We start from the raw sequence: 22,025 nt of genomic DNA on the forward strand, positions 1-22,025 counted from the left end.
AAACGTGAATCCTGCAAGTTGGGCTGTAGGGCTTCTCCCAAAGTTGGTTTGATGTTTCTTGACTCCCAGTGAGAGAGAATATAGGGATGTACAGCATGATGGGCAAGTCCTTTAAAAAAAAAAACAAAACAAAAAACAACCCATGCTAATATTGAAAGATGAGAAGGGAAAAGCACCACAATGCTTGAAAAATAACAATAAAAAAAATTTGGCAGGATTAGTATTTCAAAGGGAGCAGCACTTGATTAAACATTTGGAAAGCATGGGAGGAGTAACATTCCAAGCAAAATGAAAATATATGTGTATGATGGAAACAGGATAAATAGAATATTCCACTTTTAATTACCACAGCAAGAATGCAGCCCAAACTTAGAGTTCTAAATCAGGTAAAATTGTCATTGCTTTTAAGTCCAAGTAAGGCAGTGAATTGTGGTAGGTATGAGATGTTTGTGGATAAAGATGTTGGCAAGATCTATAGCTGCAGTGAAGAGCAGGTCCACGAACAAAGTAAGTGAAAAGACCTGGAGCCTGCACCACCAAGCAAATCATGAGTGTGTTGTAAGAAGTCAGAGGATACAAGGCATCCGTTTTTATCACATACCAAGTGAGGAGTGAGGGATACAGAAAGATCTTTGAAAGGTGAAAAGTCTTCACAGAACAGAGAGCTGTTTCTCTGCACAGGAAAAGCTTGAGTTTTTCTTTCTCACATTAATGCAGTGATTATTCAGAGATCTGCATGGATAAATTGGTTAAGAAGTTAAAATTAGTTGCAGTCTGGCTTCTTCCGGAGAATGACCTGTTGAGGACTGGGCAGTTGAACACCCATCTCCCTTGAGCAGGTAAATGTCATAGCCCATAGCTGCCTTACACTTAATCTGCATTATGTATTTCTACTGGGGCAGATGTCCCTTCTGCCCAAATTGTTTCTCACTGAAATGCCTCATAGCCTGCTTTTTGCCCCTGCTCTCACGCAGTTTGTGGGGGGGAACGCTCTCTTAGAGGAAGGAATAGGTGGTCAGGTTGGTAATAGATGCCGGGTTCTCTCAGCTGGAAGTTTTTGGTGTGATGCTGTTTTACAAAGCAGGTTTTCAATTATAATAGCAGTTGCATATGTGACTTAGCTTAACATAATAAAGGCAAAGAGCAGGTACAGATAAAGCATTCTGCTTGTAATGGCAGCCCATTTCTTTGGGTTGAAATAACATCATGTAATTATAAACTAAAGTGATCACATCTAAAGAAAAAATTTCCACTGCATCCATGTCTTAGTATGATTTACCTTCCTCTTATTATTTTTTAATATAAAAATTACTGCATGCTGTCTTTGAAATGTTGCAATTGTGTTGGTATTTGAAGTACTTGTAAATACTTGTGCAAATCAGTTTTTCTGATGTTTGTCTGCAGGGCGAGGTGTGTGTTTATGTGCCCAGGGGAAATGAGATGCATTTGCATCCAAGAGGGTGTAGCAAGCGAACGCGTGCCAAAACAAGAGTCTGTAGGAACAGTTGCGCTAAAATAGTACGGGATAAAAATGTTTGCAAAGGAAAATAACTAGCTTCCGAAGAAATAATGGTATCTAATCCTCCCAGTAAACGTTGCTGATCTGAAGGCCTAAATGATAGCTTTTGGTGATGAATCTTTCTAATTCTCCTGGTAAATGTTGCTGATCTGAAGGCCTAAATGATAGCTTTTGGTGATTAATCTTTCTAAAGACACTTGTAAAGCCACCACACTGTGCATATGAAGATACGCAATCTTTTGGTAGATAAAATTATATTTCATATAGTATTGTTAATCTTTGAGGTGCTGACAAATAGTTATTACTTACTTTTCTGTACTTCAGGGGAATACTGATTTAGGGATGTTTCGGCTCTCATTTAAATCAGTGAAATCATTACTATTAGCCTCAGTAGGTGCTGAATTAAACCCTAAATTACGTGGGACAGCTAATCATGCATAATATTATACCTGTTTTTCATGTACAAAGTGCCTCTCAGCCAAAGATCTAATAGCACTTCATGCAAGTAAACATCATCGCTGCAGAATATCTCCAGAATATTTCTTATGATCCAAGACCTCTTACTCATAACAGCAGACTAATATATACCTTATCTTCCCACTCCTCTTCAGTGCATGGAGATTGGAGAGACAAAATTCCTGGTATTTTTGTACTCCATATATAGCTTGGCTTTGAATTGTTACTGCATGATTCCCACTTTCAGACTTTGGCTTGAAGTGCAAGTCTGCCACAAGGATGTGCCATGTAGCCTGGGAAGAAAACCAGCAGATCTTTTATCATTATTGCCTTGTCTGTCTGGGTCACAGAGAAGCAATAGCCGCAGTTCAAGACTATGTTCAAAGGAGAGATGTCAGGACTGAATTGCTTTCTGGTGAAGGAAGGCTGGATAAAATATTAAATGCAATCTTCTGTTTGCCCTTATCTTTGTGTTTCCTGACAAGAATATCGTACTGTATTTCCATGGTTCTAGAATTCAAAGCTGAAGGTATACAGATTCGTGAAAAACTGATTTAATTCTTCGACAGTAGAAATCGTTATTATTTTAAAAGTGTAGGTTTTCTATTACATGTGCTTTCTTATGTGAAAGCACTTCTATCTCGAGCAAGGAACAGCACATTTTTGAGAGTTACTCAGTTTAATTTTCATACACCTGCTGCTGTAATTATTATAATTTAATGCACAAAGACATTTTTACTTTCTGAGCAGTAGGGGAGTTTGTCCATGAAAATTTCAGAAGAGGTGTGTCTGTCTCTCTCAGGCCTCGTTCCCAGTAGCCTTTAAACCTTTCGGGAAATACTGACCAAATCTGGGGGGTGGGAGCAGCAGAAGGGGGACAAAAGTAGGAAGGAGCTTGAGATTTTAAGTCCCTACCACTTCCACGTGAACCATTGGCTTGGGTACAGGAAAGAGAGACGTGCTGGTCTCGCCAGCAAAGAAGAGGCTGCAGCGTGAGCTCAGCAAGCTTTGGGGTAAGTTTGGCTGGGGGGCCCCGTGTCTACTGGGTGGCTGATGAGCAGAGGCAGCCTGGTGGGGTCCGCCACCCCGTGGGACGATGCTTGCCGAGCTGGTAAGTGAGGACGGGAGGAGAGCCAACCGTGGAGTAGTTCTGCGACCGTTTTGAAAAAGGTGAAGGTTTGGGAAGCGGGGGGAGTTTGTGAGAGGTGGGGGGTAGAAGAGCAGACTGACAATATTTGTGGAGGAGGTGAGAGGTGATGAACGCTCTGTAGAGGAGCCGGGTTTGTCGTGGTAAGCAGTACCAGAGAAATGTGACACATCTGTCAGAAATGAGGCTTCATTAGCTTCTCTGCGCACATGGGACTATTTGTTTTAATTTCTACCCTATCACAGTGAGAGCGTGTTTCTTTAGCAGATTGTTGTGTATTTACCTAGTGATCTACCGAGTCTTTGGTCAGTGTTTTATTTTGAACCAGTTTTATTCCGCTTTTCCAACAGCACAAGTTGTCTCATAGAGGACAGTCACGAAAATCATGAGATGGGTGGCCCAAATCTTGTGTCACATCTGACATAAATTCAGAATTGCTTCAAAACGTGCATACTGAACCAATAATTACTCTTATTCTTCTTCTTAAGCCGTAATTTCAAGCTAGGTATCTTCCAACAGTTGAATTAAGCTTGACAGTCCAACCCTGTTATTTAAAATACTGTAAGCTATATATACATCAGCTGCGCGTATCTGAAGTGCATTGAAGTCCATTAAAGTAGATGGACTCTTGACTGTTTCAGTGGGTCTTGGGTTACAGGTTAACAGAGAGCACGGCACCATGGTGTTTTTGCAAATTCCTGCATTTGATTTTCTGTGAATTGATTTTTGTCTTCAGCCCCAGCTGGGAGCGGGTGTTGTATGGGGGTCTCAGGAAAGCCCCATTGTAGCCCACCTCTCTGTAGCCCCATGAGGAACAGGTGAAGCACAAAATAATTGGTTTGCTCTCTGCTGTCTTTCTTGCTGTCCTGTGGGATTTGCAGCTGCCAAGTTCAAGGCAGTCACCGGTTGCCTTGGTGTGTTACAAGAAAGTAGGATTGAAGCAGCAAGGGAGAAGAGGCAGTGGGGAAAAGGAGAGGACAAGATGGAAGGGGATAAGAAGTCACTAGAGCTCATGTATGTAAGCAATCTCAAAATGAAATGGGGGAAAGAGTGCATATATAAATAAAATGTTTTTTTCTGGTCTGGAACATCTTAAATTCCCTTAAATTATAAATAGAAGTTCAATGATACAAAAGCTAGTACTGGTATATATTTGAGGGGTGCGATTTGGTAATAGCTTGGGTGTGGCAGGCCAGGAAATAAAGGATGTAAACAATTTACAACCATTTATTTTTTTATTAGAGCTTTTATCTTTGTAACTCTTATTAGTTGCCATAGATACAGACAACACAGGGCTTGTTTGGGTTAATGAAAAGTCTGTCATGCTGATGATAAATGGTGATTTTTCTTGAGAAAAATCTGCATTACTTCAATTCCACTATTCTTGGCAATTAATTTTAACTATGCTTGCATTCATGTATATAATTAAAAAATTGTGGCATTTAGTAGTCTACATTTTTTATATAGCATCTGCAGAATAATTTTGAGTACAATGCAGTACCAAACAAATTGGTCTTTAATTTAAATTAGAGATCATATTGACAGATACAAATTAGTGTTGTCAGTTTACAGATGTGCTTCTGTACTTTTTCTAAAATCATTCTTGGGATTTTTTTCCACCTTGTAAAACAATTACAGAACACTATCAGGTAACTGATCGGCTCACAAGTGCGGTTCTGAATGTGCACAGCTTAATGTCATGTTATGATGTTGCATTAAGTATATGCTCTTCCTACATAAAAGTTCAGTATTTCAAGTGATAAATCCAACGAATGACTTACCACATCTTAATTCCAGCTACTCTGTCCAAAGAGAAAGCAGTTATTTGCTGTAAATGTACCTCAGTTGATTCAAGAAAAGGTTTTATATGAAGAAAAAATTTTTAAAATCAAGTAGCTTTTCTATTAATATTTGATAAATGTGTGCAGGATGGTTCTAGTCCAGTAGGCTATGGACAGGATTTTTTAATGAGTTTAAGGTGGCCACATTTCTTACAAGTGTGTTTGTCACTGTTCAGGAACTGTAGTCAGGATGAATCTGAAATAAATATTACTTGGGGCAGGGGGGAGAGATGCACCATGTGGGGAACCGAGAAGAAAGAAAAATATTTTTTAATCAGCTTGATTTAAAATAAATGCATAGACAGGGGTTTCTTGGAGGGTTGGAAATGGTGGCAACAGCCCTGGCAAAGTGGATGTATGGTCAGAGTGCAGGCAAGAGGCAGCTTAAGGCAGGTCATCATTCCAGACCTGTGGAAAGAGTACGAGTTTAAATGACGCTATTTCTTTTAGGAATGCAAAGCGTTTTGGTGTAAAGGCTGAATTCAGAGCACTGCTAAATAAATGGATTGTGCACTGGGGATGTGTCTGGCTTCAGCATGGATGAGCAACCCTTGCAGCTGCAGCACATGCTTTTCCTATGAGCAGTGAGGTTAGGTGGTAAATCAATTAATCTATTAACAAAAACTACTCCATACTGGAGAACAGAATCCCTCAGATCAAATGCTCATGGTGCTCAAATGTTATGGGCTTCTCCCTCTCTTGCCTGCAAGCTTAGCCACATTCATTTCACTACATTAAGCCTTTTGTGTTTGTGGTTACAAGAGAATAGGATTTGCCCCACTACTGTAATTTAATGATCAGGTATAGGAGAAATAACTTGAATGGTATAGTTCTGCAAGGAGTCTGACTGCTGGTACACAGAGGGAAAAGCAACAGACAAAACAGGGGCACGTCTTACTCGCAATATACCATATATGTTTCCCCTACAATCTTTCAGTAGTAAAATTGTGCTTAACTGTATTTTTAATGGCCAGAATCAAGATCCTAGAATAAGTATTTCCTGGGGAAAGAAAGGTAGGTTATTAAGAGCAGCACTAAGTAAATTTGGGATTTTAAAAGTATTGAAAACTTTGCCAGATGTCTTACAGGTTTGAAAAAGAATTTAAATCTTTTTTAGAGATTAAAACTGTTTTTCTAAGTTAGACCAGTTTATTTTGCCAGAAATCAATTGGAATTAATAAAATTAATAAAAACATTTTTTTCATCCTAAGGGTGAAAAAAGGGTTGAATTTGTGCATGTGTTTCAGTTTTAAACTCAACAAGACTGCAGAGAGTCTGTAATTACGTCCTTTCAATTTCTAGATATTCAGATCATAGTGTTCTCGGGGCCAGTTTGTGAATTTTCTATCTACGCAGAAAGCTAGGATGAGGTATTCAGTAATTCAGTACCTTTGAACCAATTTAAACAAACAGACAAAAAATTTAACATAGCTTTAGAAAATTGTATACTAATGTTTGTCTTTATCATCTCACAATGTCTGAGTCTTTGTGATTTTTCTTTTTAATTTTTCCACCTCTCAGCTGAGCTGGTTGTGTACTCGAGCAAGATTGTTCAGTATCTCACCACACTAAGCCTTTCTCTTCAGTAGACCCAGAGGAGAGAACTGGGGTCCCCATGGGACTTGCAGCTGCAGAGGTTATTGCAGCAGCAACATCCTTACACACCACTCACCTTTTTCCAGTCCTAGAGTAGGATGGTGCACACATTTGAGATACTAAAGATGGCTTTATCTGCTGCGAATAGTTTTGTCCTTAAAAGGCTTCTGAAATTAAACTGGTCAAATATGTCTACGGTTAACATGACCGCAGCAGGAGAATTAGTCAGACGTGTTTGTCCCGAGTTGTAAATGAACAAGGTCTAGCCTCACGTGTGTTTTCACTTGAGTTTCTTTACTCAGGTTAACTTGGTGAGACTCAGAAGAATAGAAAATAAAAGAAAAAAAAAAAGTAATACTTTCAGAATTAGGCTCATAATAATCCATTTAAGATGTTTAAAATAATCCAGCAGTTAGTAGTTGTAAACCTGAGAGTACGAGGAAACTCTTTCCTGTTGCAGGACTTCTGACTTTGCTGTGTTTTCTTTGTAGGGTCTCGGTATGTCTGGTGGAAGTCAGGCTGGCTTGGGGACTCCTTCATCCAGGCAGTATGCACGACAGAAAATAACGCGCGTAAACCTCAGGGACTTCATCTTCTACATGGAACAGGAAAGAGAAACGAGCCATTCTCTCCTGCTCTATCGAGCTCTGCTTAAATAAAGCCAAGAATTGTACTGATTTCTCCATACAGAAGCTCAACTTGCATTGAAAAGCTGTCATTTTAATGTGCCTTCTATTTTTTTCAGAAGTCAATGTTTCAGTAATTTTGTTTTGTAAAATTGTCAGACACATGCAATAAATTCCCTTTATGTAAAAAAAAAAAAAATCACAAAAAACAGAAAAAAATGTGCAAAAGGTTTCAAAATGTTAAATCCACAGACACAACCAACATCAAAGTCTTGCTCCATTTGGCCATTTTAGATAAGGCTGAAGTAGATGGCGTGGAAGTTGCACAAATGGAAAGACTGCTGCAATGGCTCACGTAAACTATCTCACGGCAAGGAGGATTGGGACAGGTTCACAGGATTGGGACCTAACCATGGTGTTAACCTGTATGTTCACTTACGGTGCTGGTTTTGTTTTCTTCTTCGTTTTACTAGCGCTGTTTCCACTGACTAACCATTGTGATACCTGTTGTTATTTTAGATTAGTTATATTGCAGTTTTTTGCACAGCTAAGAGAATCGCCACTCCACACTCTCACAAATTTTATATATTTAGGATTTCTGCTTTTACTGCACAGCTCATTTCCCGAGCCATTTGCTGAACCAAATCCTAAGTGTATGAAATCTGTGCGTTTGGGTCCCAGCTGAGTTACCTTGACTAGCTTCCAGTTGTTTTCTAAATCTCTTCAACCTTTTGCACATTTGTAGCAACTGGTTAGTAACATGAATCAAAGTTGGGGTTTATTTTCTAAAAAATATCTTAATTTATTTATTGCAAAGAGTATGGTTTAATGGTGGTTTTAAAAGAGAGTATTGTTCAGTAAAGATTTTAGAGTATTCTATATGGATTTTTAGAGTCGCTGTAAAGGAATTTGGGGGGGCCGGTTCCGCTCTTAGGAGAACGACGGGCGCAGGGGCGAGCGAGCCCTGGCAGCCCGGTGCCGGTGCCGCCAGGCGGTCAGGGCAGCGCCGCAGGGACTGGCCATGCCTTTGCCTTGGACGATTGGACCCGGGGACTCCAGTCCGGAGAGGCTCATGAACAAGCGCATGACTTCAAGCATAATGAGTAGTTTTAAGTACTTAAAGGTGGGATGAATGCTTTTTAAATGCTTTGCTGAATTGGAATTTAAGGGGCCCACACCAAAGCCAAGCGAAGTTAGTGTGAGTCTTTTAAATGGATATCGGATAGGAATATTAAGCAGGCAGGTGGGCACAAGTTGTACTTCAAACATAACAGTATTATCAGTAACCATGGAAGGGAGACATTTGCTTATTTATCTTTTCAATTTTTACTATGTTACGCTTGCCACTTTTTTGAGGCAATATTTTTTTTTTTGATGGGAAACCATAGCGAAAGCACAAATAGAACTATTTGTCCAATAGTTTTAAAAACAAAAGTTTTAATTATTTTTTAAGGTTTATGAAAAGCAGAAGAAAATTTATACTGCTGCTATTTAGCCAAAAGATTATTCATAAGGTATTTAAGGCCAGGAAGTGTAAAATTATGTTTTAAATGTATTGATAATTTGTACATATTGTTTATAAAGGCCTTGTGTTTATTAGAATTACGTTATTTTGATGATTTCTGTACATAGTCGTAAATACCCCCAATTTGTGTGAAAACATACTCCCTTATTTGTACTTATTTTGTAAAGAAATAAAACAATTTACTAAAGTAACACATCGAGCGACATACAGTATTAATTTATCAAACATGAATTTCACATTGTCTTGTAGTTCGTAAGCACTGTTCAGAAACATTTTGCATTAAAATATTAACAGAATACCCACAAAGAAATATTAAAACCAAATACTTCAATGTTTTGTTGTGCTGATTCTTATCCTTTGTCAAACATCTAATAAAATTGTCAACAAACCTCGATGCTATTAATACAGTGAATGAATGCACTCAGCAGTTGCTTTCTCAAAAGCGATTAGTCCAATAAGCACAACATAACATTCTCGCTTTCTTTCCGAGACTTGGGAGCACAGTGGTGTAACAGGGTTGTACAGAAAGTGCTAGTGAAGACTCACGTTCTTCAAGCCACAGTTTCAGTGCTCAGCAACAGAGAGTCAGAACAATTTTGTTCAATCGAATTAGGTGAAAAACCAGGCTACGTTTGCTTTTTGGCCTTCGTAAGAAAAACATTTGCTGGCTGCGCACCACAGCTTTACTGGAGTTTCTATGGTATTTTAAAACCTGTTTTAGCGATGCCGAGCAATGTTCTTAATTAAGTTACGTTGCTATGGTTTAAGGCCAGAAGTAAAAATTCAAATCAGTTTTTGCTGATATTGCTGCCTAAAAATATAGGGAAATAAGTAAAAAAGATATAAATGAAACTGTAATAAACTTTAAATAAGTGACCTGAAGTTACTAACTAAAAGAACATGTCCTAGCTTAGCTTTTTTTTTTTTTAAAGGCATACTTCTTCTAACAAAGTGATTGTTACCACCTGTCTTCCTTGCCTTAGTGCTATTTTGCAGTCAATGCTGTGATGTCATGGCTCAAACTTTCCATCTCAAGTTCACATTTAACTCGGCTGGCGCAGCCTGGAACCCTTTTACGATGCCACCTTAGCAAGCTGCCCTAAGTACTGGAGCTGCTTTATCGAGCTAATAAAAAAAATACGGTAAACAGCAAACTGAAGAAAGCCAACCCAACCAACCACAAATACTTCCAATGTTCTACACGGATCTAAAAGCCTCATCCCGCCTCCGAGCTTGCGCGCGCTGCCTGCCCGCGCCTTCCTCGGAGCTGGCCCTGCTCCGCTCCCGGCGGGTGCTCGGCGCCTGGTCCCGCTCGCAGACGGCCCCGCTGACCTCGGGGGAGGCTTGGCCTGAGTACCAGTGGCAGAACCGGGCCCCTGTGTTTAAATGTAAACGTCGAGGTGCTCGCCTTCCTCCCCCGGCTGAGAGGTAATGAAGGCAGAGGATGCGCCGACAGGCGAGCGCTCGGCCGCTGCTAGGGCTGACTCTCCCCGCTCGGGAGGGCGGGACGAAAGCGTATATTGGATAAAAACAAGAAGCGGAAGGGGTTATTTAAGGAGACTTTGAACTTAAAGTGAACTCAATGTATGAAAGTAATAAATAAAACACTTTTTTTTTTTTTTTCTTTTTGTAAGACATGGCTACATCAAGCTGAATGGAGCAAAAGGCCAGAGGAGATGCAATCAAAAATTCTCACCTCTTTCAAACAACATGGGAGATACAGTGAGTGTTCCACCCTACTTGCTTATTTTTGATCATTTACTTTACAGAAATGTTTATGGCATGAAGTACTGTATAAGAAATGTGCATACACAAATACATGACAATTATACGTTAAGTTCTTTACAATATTAAATGTATAATATACAATTCTACAGATATCTTACATACAAAGGTGAATGTTGTGCCATATATTCAAATACGGCAACGCCTAGCAACTTTAGAATGTTGTACAAGTATAAAAACACAAAATAAAATAACTTTACAACTCTTTTAAAGTAGACAGATCTGCTCAACTGTTCTGCTAAGTTAGCAGGCCAACACGTATCGGCTAAGATTTCCAGAAGAGATTTCCGAGTTGGGTAACCAAGGTGAGAAAACCTGCAGAGGTCTGATTTTCCACAGACAGGTATCCAGCCCTTTTCCAAAAATTAGACCCCTGCCTAGATTGTACCTTGGGTAGTCAGTACAGCTCATCGCTTTTGAAAATACTAGTCTTAAACGTGATTTTTTTTTATTTGCCTGATTGTTTGGCATTAAAGAATTGTTGACCACTTAATACTCTGTCCCTTGTTCTATACGGCCGTATTTATGCATCTAAAAAGAGTTTAATTAAAATTCAGCATCTACAACAGTATTCTATAAATTAATGTGGGAGAAACTAAATTGTGATTAACACATGAATTAGTTTTTGAGGACCCAATCACGCTAAACAGCAATAAACAGGATTTAGCAGAATGCTATTTATAACCTTGCACCTGCAAACATGGTGCTGTCTCCTGAGTTAGGAAGCCCTGCAAGTCGGAGTCGATACCGATTCACGGAAGGAGCAGTAACCTCCTGCAGACAGCGGGCTTCGTTAAAGAGAAAATTACACAGATAGAGGGCAGCTACAGAATCGGTATTTTAATAATAGTTTAAAATAATAGAGGAAAAACAATCTAAACAAAAGGTGGCCTGCTTTCATCAGACAATGGCAGTAGAGGGTTTTAATATCTTTTTGCAAAAATTCCAGACCCATAAAGAGTAGGCTTGTCCAAAATTCTTAACGTTTCCTCCTAAATGTGGGCTTATAACATTGTTAGTAAACAAGTAACAAGGGGTGGCAGAGCTTGCTTGGCAGAACCACGCTTCTTTGATGATGCAAAACTTGACAGTTTCTGAGTCAAAACGAGACTGGCTTTAAGAGAACTACAGCTCCACGTTAGGTATGACCCTTGTGTGATGGTGGATGACATTTTATTTTGTGCTTCCAGATCCCTACTTCTGCAAATATTGCCGTAATCGGCCTTGTCAAATTTTTTGTTGCTTTTTTGTTTCATTTGTGTGGGTTTTTTTAGAACTGAGCACCAGTTGACTATAAGTCAGTCCTTTTCTGATTCTGGATTCTGTCCACAGAGAGATATTTCAGTTGGAAATGTTGTATAAAAATAAGCCATTTGCTAGCATGAGTGAGTACAATCACAGAAGTGTTAACGTAACGTATGGAGGTGTAAAGCACGTCTGATATGAAGGAGGTGCGGCAGTCAGGGAAGATACTCAGTGCAGTTTTAGTGTACCATCTTCCTCTCGGAGGCGCCCACTTCCACGCGTCACAGCATCGGGTATCGTTGGAAAGGCTGTCGGAACCGTTTCTCCTGCTGATCTATTCACATCGCTTTAACTGGTCTTTCTGCAGAAGTCCAATCTAGGGTCAGGGGTTTATGAAGCTTTGCCTTTTCCACCACCACAGCTGTTCAGCCCAAAGTACATTCCCAGCAGGCCTGGTACGCTGAGCATGCTCAGGAATTTCATCGTGAAAAACGGACAACTGGTTTTTCAAATGCATTTCATGGCTGGCTATGTGACAGGTAGTTTCAGAATACCACTAATTGGCAACATAAAGTCAAAATCTGTTTGCTAATACTGTTTTGCAAATCCTTAGTGTTTCACATAAGGGACTATTAAACACTTCTACGGTTACAAAGGAGTACGGGTAGGGTCTAGTCCAGGGGCTCCTGTTTTATTCTGATTGTTGGGGTAGGTTGTGGTCGTCTGTCTTCGCGACACAGCACGTATTCACTGAACTGAGAGGAATCCACCCCACCACCGCACGAAGCTGCCACGTTAAATCCCTTCTGAAATAACCTTTCGAGCACCTGCGATGTGGGGAAAAAAATCTGATTAATATTCAGCAAATTTTAGTGATAAAAGCATTCAGGAGCACTGGATCTAAATGATGGATTTAGCCTTTCGAGTCCTTGTTGAATGAGTATCATTCAGCTATAATTCTATAACTTATTCTTAAATTACTACACTGTGATTAAAGTCTCGCTCTCAGCAAACCTCTGTAGAAAACAAAAATTTATCAAACAAATAAGCACTCTGCAGAGCAGCTTTAGTACATTATATAGTAGAATGCTGGACTGTGGTGATATTGATGCTATCTCTTACTGCTTATAGAAAGCAACATCGGGTTTAAGCCATAATAAAAAGTGCCCATTATTCATTAGTAATATGAACAGTCTTACAGAAAGGGGCTGAAAACATTTCTCAGGTCTTCCTTGGCAGATGAAAATGTATTAGGAGTCTGAATGACACTTCCACCAGATCTTCACAGAAATCGCAGCTGTGATTTTCCCTCACTGGAAGGGAGTGCTGCTTTTAGCAAAGCATGGCAGAGACGGGATGCGGAGCCAAGATGCGGACAATAGGGAAATGTTCTGGCCCAAGAAAGAGGTTAATTTGTATTGCCCAAATATGTATTTTCTCTTTCTCCTTCTAAAGAAAAGTTGGTGCAATTTAGATGCATGAATATAAGGAGCCCAGAGGCAACTTTAATTTCTGAGACTGTCACACAGCACATTACCCTAGGATATACTGATCTTGGCAATACGATCGGGGCCGTGTTTTCACACGCGTGAGCGTGTTGATATACAGTTTCCCAGCAGAGCAGGACGCACGCAGACTTTTCTCAGCGTTAGGTGAGCGTGGATGCCAGATCCACCGGAGGAGATGCTGTGCTGCCTCCCTCCCACTGGTGACTGTCCTGAGTCCAGGGCAGCAGCCTGCAGAAACGGTTCCTGTGGTTTTCTCTACTGAGAAATGCCATCAAGGGGAGCAGCCTGTACTGTTCTGTAACAGTCTCACCCAAGGTAGCGTATCCTTTGATACAGCCAGCACACGGGCCTACTGCGCTGGGAAGTGAACCTGATGATTTACTAAACCTGATGAACTTGGTAACACCAGCATCCCCATCTGACAGCCGTCTGCCGCCCACGACAGGGACTAAGCTATTTAAAAACTTGCTCACTCAACCTAGAGAAGTGTCTAAGCAATACACCCTGCAGACGGAGTCAACTCGTACGCTTTCACAGGTTTATGTTATAGAAAGAATTTTATTTCTTTTTTTTGGTTTTACTAGCCCTGCGAGCACTTCAGCAGTTACACCTACTGCAGTAGTACTTAAAAGTCTGACGTTTCAAGGCCTAAGCTGACTATGTTAAAGATCCGCGCACCAGACCGCTGCCCTCGCACACAGACCCATGTGAGGCCACCGTGCGTTTCTTAGTGCACCATTTCTTTTGCCTGGCTTTGCCTTCTCCAGAAACATCAGTTTGGAGCCTTTAGTAAGGGTAACTGATTTCAAAAGAATAACTGTATCCGAGGTGGTATCGTAGCACAATGCAAACCATGACAGCGGCATTTGCTGGTTTTAATCCGTGGGAACCCTCCTTTGAGGTCGCCTGTGTTACCCATCTGCTTTTCAATCCATGGTTTGGGGTTTCAGTGGTAACTAAAACCTTGTACTTGCTACCCTGGCTGCTAAGGACAGGCAGAGGAAAGGAGCTGCTCTAGCACAGCTTTGCCTAAGCCCTGCCGAATCTGCTGAAAATCAACTTGCCTGAGGTGCTCTGCCTGACCTTGGGAGATGGGGACCTACGGTCTCAGAAGGTCGCATCTGCCAAATCTCACTGACTTTTGTCCTGATTTGTATGTACTTTATACTGTAAGAAAGTTGTAGAACTGAAAGATCAAAAAAGCACTCCAGTGTATGGAAGAAAAATGAACCTGGAGAGATTAAAAGAAGGGGCAGGAGAGTGGGTTATCAAAATACATTTAAAAGAGAGAGAGAAAGCTTGCAGCTCTCTTATTTGTCCGGGCTGTATGCAGCCTGTAGGACAGAAATGGGGTACAGACACTAACACTTGTTCCTGCTTAAAGAAGGCGGCAGAGTTTGAGAGGGAAGGAGGAATAAGACATCATCAGACTGCTGTTTCACAGGCTGGAGTGTATTTTGACTGTATTGTGTATCCCTGTTTCTAGACCTGGCAAGATGAAGATGAGAAGCAACCCAGCCACAGGAAAGCAGGCTTCTTCCATTTAACTGGATAGCGAAACAGAGGATTGACAGGTAAGATTTCAGAGAGAGACGTGACTTCAAAATCCTTGCTAAAAACTTTTAAAATCAATTTGCTTGTAAGACAAAACAAGCACGGCGGTGCCCTTGGCTTGCCTCGGTCCAAAGCTATGGAAGGCTGCGTGTTAACATAAGACTTTTCTTTACCAAGCCAGCTCTCTGCAAACACACAATCCAGGTAGACATTACACCTTAGAGCACCACACGCAGAACAAAGCGATTCATTTTTGCTACCTACGTGCTCGAAGGACTAGACTGCAGGCTATAATCTAGTGTTAAAAATCTTGGTATCATCAATTTTCTCAGCAAGAAACAAAACAGGCCAAATCCTGTAAACAATGCAGAGAATGTTTAAATATTGCAGAGTTTTAAGTGTAACTTGGATGAGGTTGAGCTTAGGTCTAACGGAGAAAGGCTCCTAAAGGCTGCTTCCGTGTGTGCTGAGCACTGGTTTGTATGCACTGGTGTGTGCACAAGACTAAACAGCATGTTGAACATGAAGAGATTTAAATGCCATTTAGTGAATTTGGCTTTACGTGCATTACTTTTTCTGCAGGTAAGATACAGACAGAGGGAAACCAGTAAGCGTCTCTGAATCACATCAGAGCTACCTTCCTGTAAATCTCCAAAGAGAATATGCCAAAAAGAAAGTATCAGCTGTGATTCTCCTACCTATAGGGAGACACACACACAATATTAAATAGAAGGTTTGTGCTAGGATTTAATATACTCTGTCTTCCAGTATTCTGAGCACATCTGATTTTGTTGGAAGGTTTTCTAAATAGAAACACGATACTTTCACTTATTGCATTTCATTTAAATTCTGCAGAATAATAACAAATACATTCTTAATTATGAAGACTCAATGTTCAACATATACAAGCATCACAGAATTTTCTCTAAGGTAAGCTCATGTATCTCACCAGAACCTGTTGCGAGGAGTTGAAAAAACAGTGTCAGTCTTAGGAAAACTCTATACCTGTATGTAATTACAAATGGGGGTTAAATTAAGAGCTACTGTATTTTTTTGGCTACCACTACCTACTGTTGACATTCTTTGTTTTATATGCACAGTTCTTGACACAAAACATTTAATGAAAATATTTTCCAAAGATCCAAAGAATTTATAAATACTGCAATTATGCTACCAAATATATTAAGTAGGGCATAGGGAGACAAAAGTGATGTATCTCAGCAAACAGCAGGCAGACTTACTGCGTCACTCTGAGATTCTTTGGAAATGATTCTGCTCTTCCAACCACTACCCCTCCTAACACATCTCCCTTAGGTCTGTGCATTTGCTTCACTGTACTTCCAACTTCTGATTTAATATTGCTTTGCCAAAAAATCCTGGAAGGGGAAGGGCAGCGCCTATGCGCTGACCAGAGTCCATGAGAGCCAATGATAATTAGCTGCTGATTTCATCAGCCTTTGGTCTCAGAAATGCATCATTTTCCAGAAAGTGTTTGAGAAGACTTTCTATTAATTATATAGTAAAATGATGTAATTTAGTAAAATGATGTAATTTAATAATATTATTTATACTGTAGACTCTTTGACACAAATTTTTTTTCGCAACACAAACTTGCGAAGAGACTCTTTGATTCTGTCTGAATTTTGACAGAATTCAAAACACATTCAAATAATAACAATAATTAGCATTCAGCTTTTACTACAAGCACACGTTTCCTACCAGTACGCCACTTTGGATAAAACAGAGCCAACTGCTAAGCCACGTGGGCATTCAGCGCTTTGAGGGCTGCTTGCAGTGCTGAGCCCGTCAGTGGCTTGCAGTGACCCTTTGTTGTTTCAGTTATTCTAATTTTTGCATGCATCTAACTGTATCACATGGACAGGGTGGCTGAGGCACAAACACGCTTCCCTATCCACTTACCTTAGCTAAACTGCAGCTGCTCCCTTCTCCACCCAGTGCAGTGATGAATTCAGCACTGTTCCCACTGCCAGCAAACGGATCTGCCTCCAACCCACCTCCAGCCTTCTATTTTTGGGGCAGCCCACTCCAAACCTTGCCAAACGTGAAATTGCTAAGGACTGTGCAAAATTAACTACAGGCATCGGACTGTTAAAGTTCAACCAAATGAACCACTTGGGAGTCTTGAACCAAAAATCACCAAAAATAGCTGGGTTTAGAATGGTTTCAGACAAAAGTGTCTGTTAGTGCACGGTGCACCAGGCAATGCTGCCCCAAGGCGGGAAGCGTCAGTGTCAAATGCAGGTTGTTAAAACGACTCCATCCACCTTTACATATTCTGGTAACTGCAGGTCTCCCGAAAACATTGTTAACTGGCAGCTTGGGAGATGGAGGACACCTCAGCTTGCTGTGTAGTAACAACACAGGTAAGCAAGGGCTCCGGGTCCTCGCGCTCCCCTGCTATTAAGCCTCCCTCCCCAACCTGTCTGGCCAGCCTGTCCAATGGGCCAGCTCTTCTGTGGGTATCTTCCCACAGGGAAGTTTATCAAGACCAGTAAAGCATTTCCCACAGCCCAGTTCTGCAGTTCCCGGTTCCCACAGCCACAGCCCGTCTGCAGGGGACGGCAACTTTGGAAATATTTCCCTATAGGTTGATTTTACTTTCCATAATACAAGTATTTGCAGCATATTTTAAAGGCATACGTGCAAAAACCAAGAGCTCTGTTTTGCCCTTGTTAATTAAGGCCCAAGTTAACAGCATCATCAACACTGGTCCTTCTCCGCAGCCCAAGGACAGCTACAACACCAAAGCTCTGGCCGCAGTGGCGGTGATCCCTTGTGAAATGGCATTTCTTGCCCATAAGGCTGCTGCCTAAACACAAGCCACATATTTATTTCCGCTACCATCCACCTATCTGTCCAGTTACCTTCTTTTGTTTCATATGTTTAATTTTAAACCTAATGTCAAAACTCTGAGAATAAAATGAAATACATTTTGTTTAAAATACTCTGGGCAATTTTTATAGAACATCCTTTTGAAAAAAAAAAAGTGCAGAGATCAATTTTTTTAAGTCCATCCCGCAGGCACCATCATTTAATTATGAGTGAGACATAAATTATGCATTTACACATTGTTGCATTTTCTATAAAATGGTGTGGAGATTTTTTTTTGTAGTTTTTGGAACTCTCTCTTTCTTCCTGGGGGCACTTTGGAGGAAAAAAAAACTGCTGCGGGCTATACATTGATGAAAAAATTAGCATTTATCAGTATAACACCATTATGAGACCAGCATGGCACTAACATACACAAAATCTAAATCTATTTTTCTGCTTAGACTTAGGAAAACCTGAAAGACTGTGATCTCACCAGGCAGAAAATGTCTCCTTGCAGTATAAGCACTGAAGGTAATTGGGCAGAAGCAAATAATTTGCATATAATTGAACAAGAAATAATAAAAAAACACCCCAGCAAACAGATGAGCCAGCACCAAAAGGCCATTACCTGCACTGAATTCAACCGGCAGTATCCATTCAAAGGAAACCTAATAACATGGGTAGGGTCCTGGTTCCAGCCTGCGTTTACGGAGTTACACATGACGTCCCCAGTCTCCGGGAAGATCTCTTCTATTAAAGCTTTCTCCCCGCTCAATGCAATTCTTTCCCCCAGATCTGGAGTCACTCTTACAACCAAGCAGTCACAAGGCTGGAAATGTTTCCTTTGTTCTTTCTCTTGTTTCCATCGCTCAAGTTCCTTAATCATTGGCTGCAGCTGGTAATACTTTGCTTCTTCATATAAAAGATTAAAGTCCTGGGAAAAAAAAAAAAAAAGAGAGGGAGAGAGAGAAACTAGAAATGCTTGTAGTTCTCTTTTAAAAATGAGTATTGTTCCTGTTTGACCTACTTAGGCTTATGTATTGTCAGCAAGAGTGCAAAGGCAACAGGTATCCACATACTTTGTCTTCGTCTTACACCTACACAGAAAACCACACCGTGTTAGTGCTGAATCTATTTGAGCTGACTGTGAAGTTCCCATTGCACTGAATTATTCTTTCATTTATTATCCCACAAGCTCAGTGCCAGAAGGCTTTACTTTTGGATTAAGAAATCAAAATAACTGGTTGCAATAAGCAAAGCCTGCTGATGTAAGAGGAGATGTCCTGAGCCCTAATCTTCACTCTGGGCCTCAGATATTCACTTCTGATCTTAACAACAGAAGATCTCGGCCTTCGCTGTCACCTCTCGCACACATGTTACGAGACGGAGATGTCAGTTCAGCTTCACTTCTCACCTGTCTTCGCTGAGTCTGAAATTCAGCTCCAGCAGCTCAGCTGCTCCCTGCGTTTCATGATTATTCATGTATTTAAAGTGTACTTTGGAGCCTGGTAAATTATATGGAGGTAGTGACCACCCCACTGGCTGGGAGCTCAGCTGTGCACTCCAACAACCTAAAAAAAACGGTTCTTCCCAGACATTTGTCCATCACCTCACTTGGGCTTTGGGCAATTCAAATTCCCAATCTGATCCAATTCCCAGTTCACTGATTGAGATGTCTTCTGCGCATCCTCACTAATAACTTTTCATCAGATTTCCGACAGATCTTCCCACCTCAGCTTAAACGCATGAGAGTATGTTGAGACAAAGGGCGTCAGCAGCCCCCCAGACCTCAGGAGGCAGCAGTGCCCACCAGACCAAGCCAGAGAAGAAAGAGAGGGCAAAGCACCGGGCGGGCAGTTTGCTTATTACACTGGCCCCACTGCCTCCTTCAGCCTCCTGAAGGGAAGAGGAGCAACAAGAGCACAGCACCAGCTCCTCTCTGCAAAGACGTTTGCTTTCCTGGCTCTTACACCTGTTTACGGATGGAAATGCTGCACCATAGGTATGCTACGTGACTTTAGTGGAGTATGCTGTAGGTCAAACCTGGGCATCAAGGCCAGTTCTCCACCACTGCGATGAAATGAAATGAAAAATCACAAGAGTGAAATGACTGGAATCATTTGGACTGGAAAGAAGGGCATGACAAGAAGTAATCGAGAAATGGGCACCAAAATTACATGAAAAATAACGGCAGCGCTGCTTGCTGCTCCAGGACTCGGGGAAGAGGGGGAATCAAAGGCCAAGGAATGTGCAGCACAAAAAGGTGCGACTTTTCATAGCAGCTCAGAATTAACCTGTAAAATCTGCTGCTGCAGGATATTATTGAACCAAAGCAGTTAGCTCTGTTCAAATTTGGCACCACAGACCCACCACGGGTAGTGGAGAGGTGCTCCTTCACCCCAGGGCTGCCTACAGCCTGGAGATGTATGAATATTCACAGTGACACTGGCAAGGTTATCACGTTACAAAAGGGACATCCGATCCTTTACAGCTCTTTGATGTCTGTTAAGGCTGGGACAATACGCACACCACTAAGGGAGAAAAAAGGACCCGAGAAGGCGCAGAGAGGAAAGAGTGATAAGAGGAAGCGGGAAGAAATGAGGGCAACAAACACACTCACGGGAAGTAGCTGGAAGATGAAAAACAACAGGAAGATTAAAGAAGAAATCATATAGAAAGCATGCTGCAAATAACTGGAGTTGGGAACAGGCCAGATGAAGAGGCGTGGAGACTGGCAGTGTTACCTGGTCTTGGGTAAGACAGCATCAGCCCCAAAGCCTCATCCCCTGATGGAAGGTATTTTCCCCCCCTCCCCAAAATCAGCACTCTCTGCTGAACCATTACTGCTTTTCTCTGTCCACCGGTGAAGCTCCCTGGTTACTGAGCATGGGATCGGTTTAAACCTACAGGGATTAGCGGCCTGAATTAAAAAACAACCCCTGCCCCAAACTTTCTGCAGTCTTTTTTTGTGCGGGACACTGGAGCAACACAGTCCGCCACCTAACTGTTCATTACAGAGGTGTGCGCAGGGGCCCGTCAAATGTTCACTGGGCATCTGCTGGTCCCATGTATCTCTTTTTTGAGCAAAGGACAACATGCAATGCTGAGGAAAAATGTAATGCTGTAAAGTGAACAGGAGCATCCAGTGCTTACTGAAGGCAATGGAAAGTCTCCTGCTGTTTTCAGTAGGTCCTGAAAAACTAGCTTTAGAATATCTGTGTTCACGGTAACTATAAAATAACGTATTATTTGTAAGGTCCATCAAGTGAATATGTGCTAAGAAAACTCAACAGTAAAACCTAGAAGAGGTGGTACAGCAATATAAAACCCAGTCCTCCATTTCTGAAAGTAGGGAGAGGTACAGTGCTCCAAGGCAAAGCCAATTACATTCATGAGAGCCTTTTCGACTGACTTCACTGAGCTTTGGACTGGGCTTTGGACCGGGCTTTGGACCAGGCCGACAGTATCCCGAATCACAGGAGTTCAAAGGTCCAGCACCCCTGGGCCAAAACGGTAATGCCATAAAGCAAAGAGAACCAGGATCGCGTGGTCTGCGGGACAAAGTGTGCACCTGCTCGTAACTGCCTGAGTTTTGGTGTTTGGGTTAGTTTCTAAAATAAGACTCTCATCTCCATGTCCACTCCATACTTGGATTGAGCACAAATATGCTGGAGAGGGTTCTGCACCTGGAAGAGGGGGTTTGTAACAGAAGCCGGGAATCTGAGGCGTGCTGGTGCGAAGAGGCAACATGCATGTGTGGCGTTCGTTAGGGAGTCTGGGCACCTATTATCGGGCAGTGGCAGTAAAGGGAATTTGTTGCGCTGTAACAAGTATGGGGGGTAAAAAAGTGTCTTCTGCTAAGCAAGAGAAAATTCATTTAGGACAGCGCTGGGAAGGGACACCTTCCGTGATGCCCCATTCCACATACTGCACGCTGCCCCGGACCAGCCACCACCAGCACAGCCTGCCCCACCGCCCTGTAAAGGGGCATCTGGCATTTCTGCACTGAGTGACTTGGACACCGCTAAGGAATCTGAGAATGTATTTAGGGAGGGAAGAGGATTTTGCAAAACCAGAAACAAAGACTGAATGGCTCACAGTGTGGGGGTCCAGTTCCCTAAGCCTGTGCTTGGGCAGGGTAAGGGACTCAACACACCGCTAAGTACACAATCTTCTCGTTCAGGTTTTATGCACTGTTTGGAGTATTGTGCATCTGTGACTGGACTGGAAGTGATGCCCAGCTCTGGATTGTCTACACAGGATGCCCAGGTAATGCTGACATTGATATTTCCACCCTTGCACTGTAGATATAAAATCCTACCCTGATGATTTGCAAAAGTTTAACATGAAATATGAAGTAGAAGAATTCAACCCACAAGGGACCTTGCCAG

General features: G+C 41.6%; 2 protein-coding genes across 9 annotated transcripts in view; one reads left to right on the forward strand and one right to left on the reverse strand.

Moving 5' to 3' along the window:
- The window catches only part of LOC104323513 (transcription initiation factor TFIID subunit 4), a 152,468-nt gene extending 143,565 nt beyond the window's left edge, over positions 1-8,903 (forward strand). For both annotated transcript variants that reach the window (XM_069793461.1, XM_069793460.1), the window contains exon 15: positions 7,051-8,903. In XM_069793461.1, coding sequence (XP_069649562.1) covers positions 7,051-7,218 — 168 coding nt within the window. In that variant the 3' untranslated portion in view covers positions 7,219-8,903. The remainder of the gene's footprint in view (positions 1-7,050) is intronic.
- Positions 8,904-10,452: 1,549 nt separating this feature from the next.
- KCTD15 (potassium channel tetramerization domain containing 15) overlaps positions 10,453-22,025 on the reverse strand; it is a 44,576-nt gene continuing 33,003 nt past the window's right edge. For all 7 annotated transcript variants that reach the window (XM_069793467.1, XM_069793465.1, XM_069793466.1 and 4 more), the window contains 2 exons: positions 18,263-18,568; positions 10,453-12,567 (listed from right to left, as the gene is read on the reverse strand). In XM_069793467.1, coding sequence (XP_069649568.1) covers positions 12,412-12,567; positions 18,263-18,568 — 462 coding nt within the window. In that variant the 3' untranslated portion in view covers positions 10,453-12,411. The remainder of the gene's footprint in view (positions 12,568-18,262; positions 18,569-22,025) is intronic.

The sequence above is a fragment of the Haliaeetus albicilla genome, chromosome 10 (genome assembly GCF_947461875.1).
Source record: "Haliaeetus albicilla chromosome 10, bHalAlb1.1, whole genome shotgun sequence".
Taxonomy (NCBI): Eukaryota; Metazoa; Chordata; class Aves; order Accipitriformes; family Accipitridae; genus Haliaeetus; species Haliaeetus albicilla.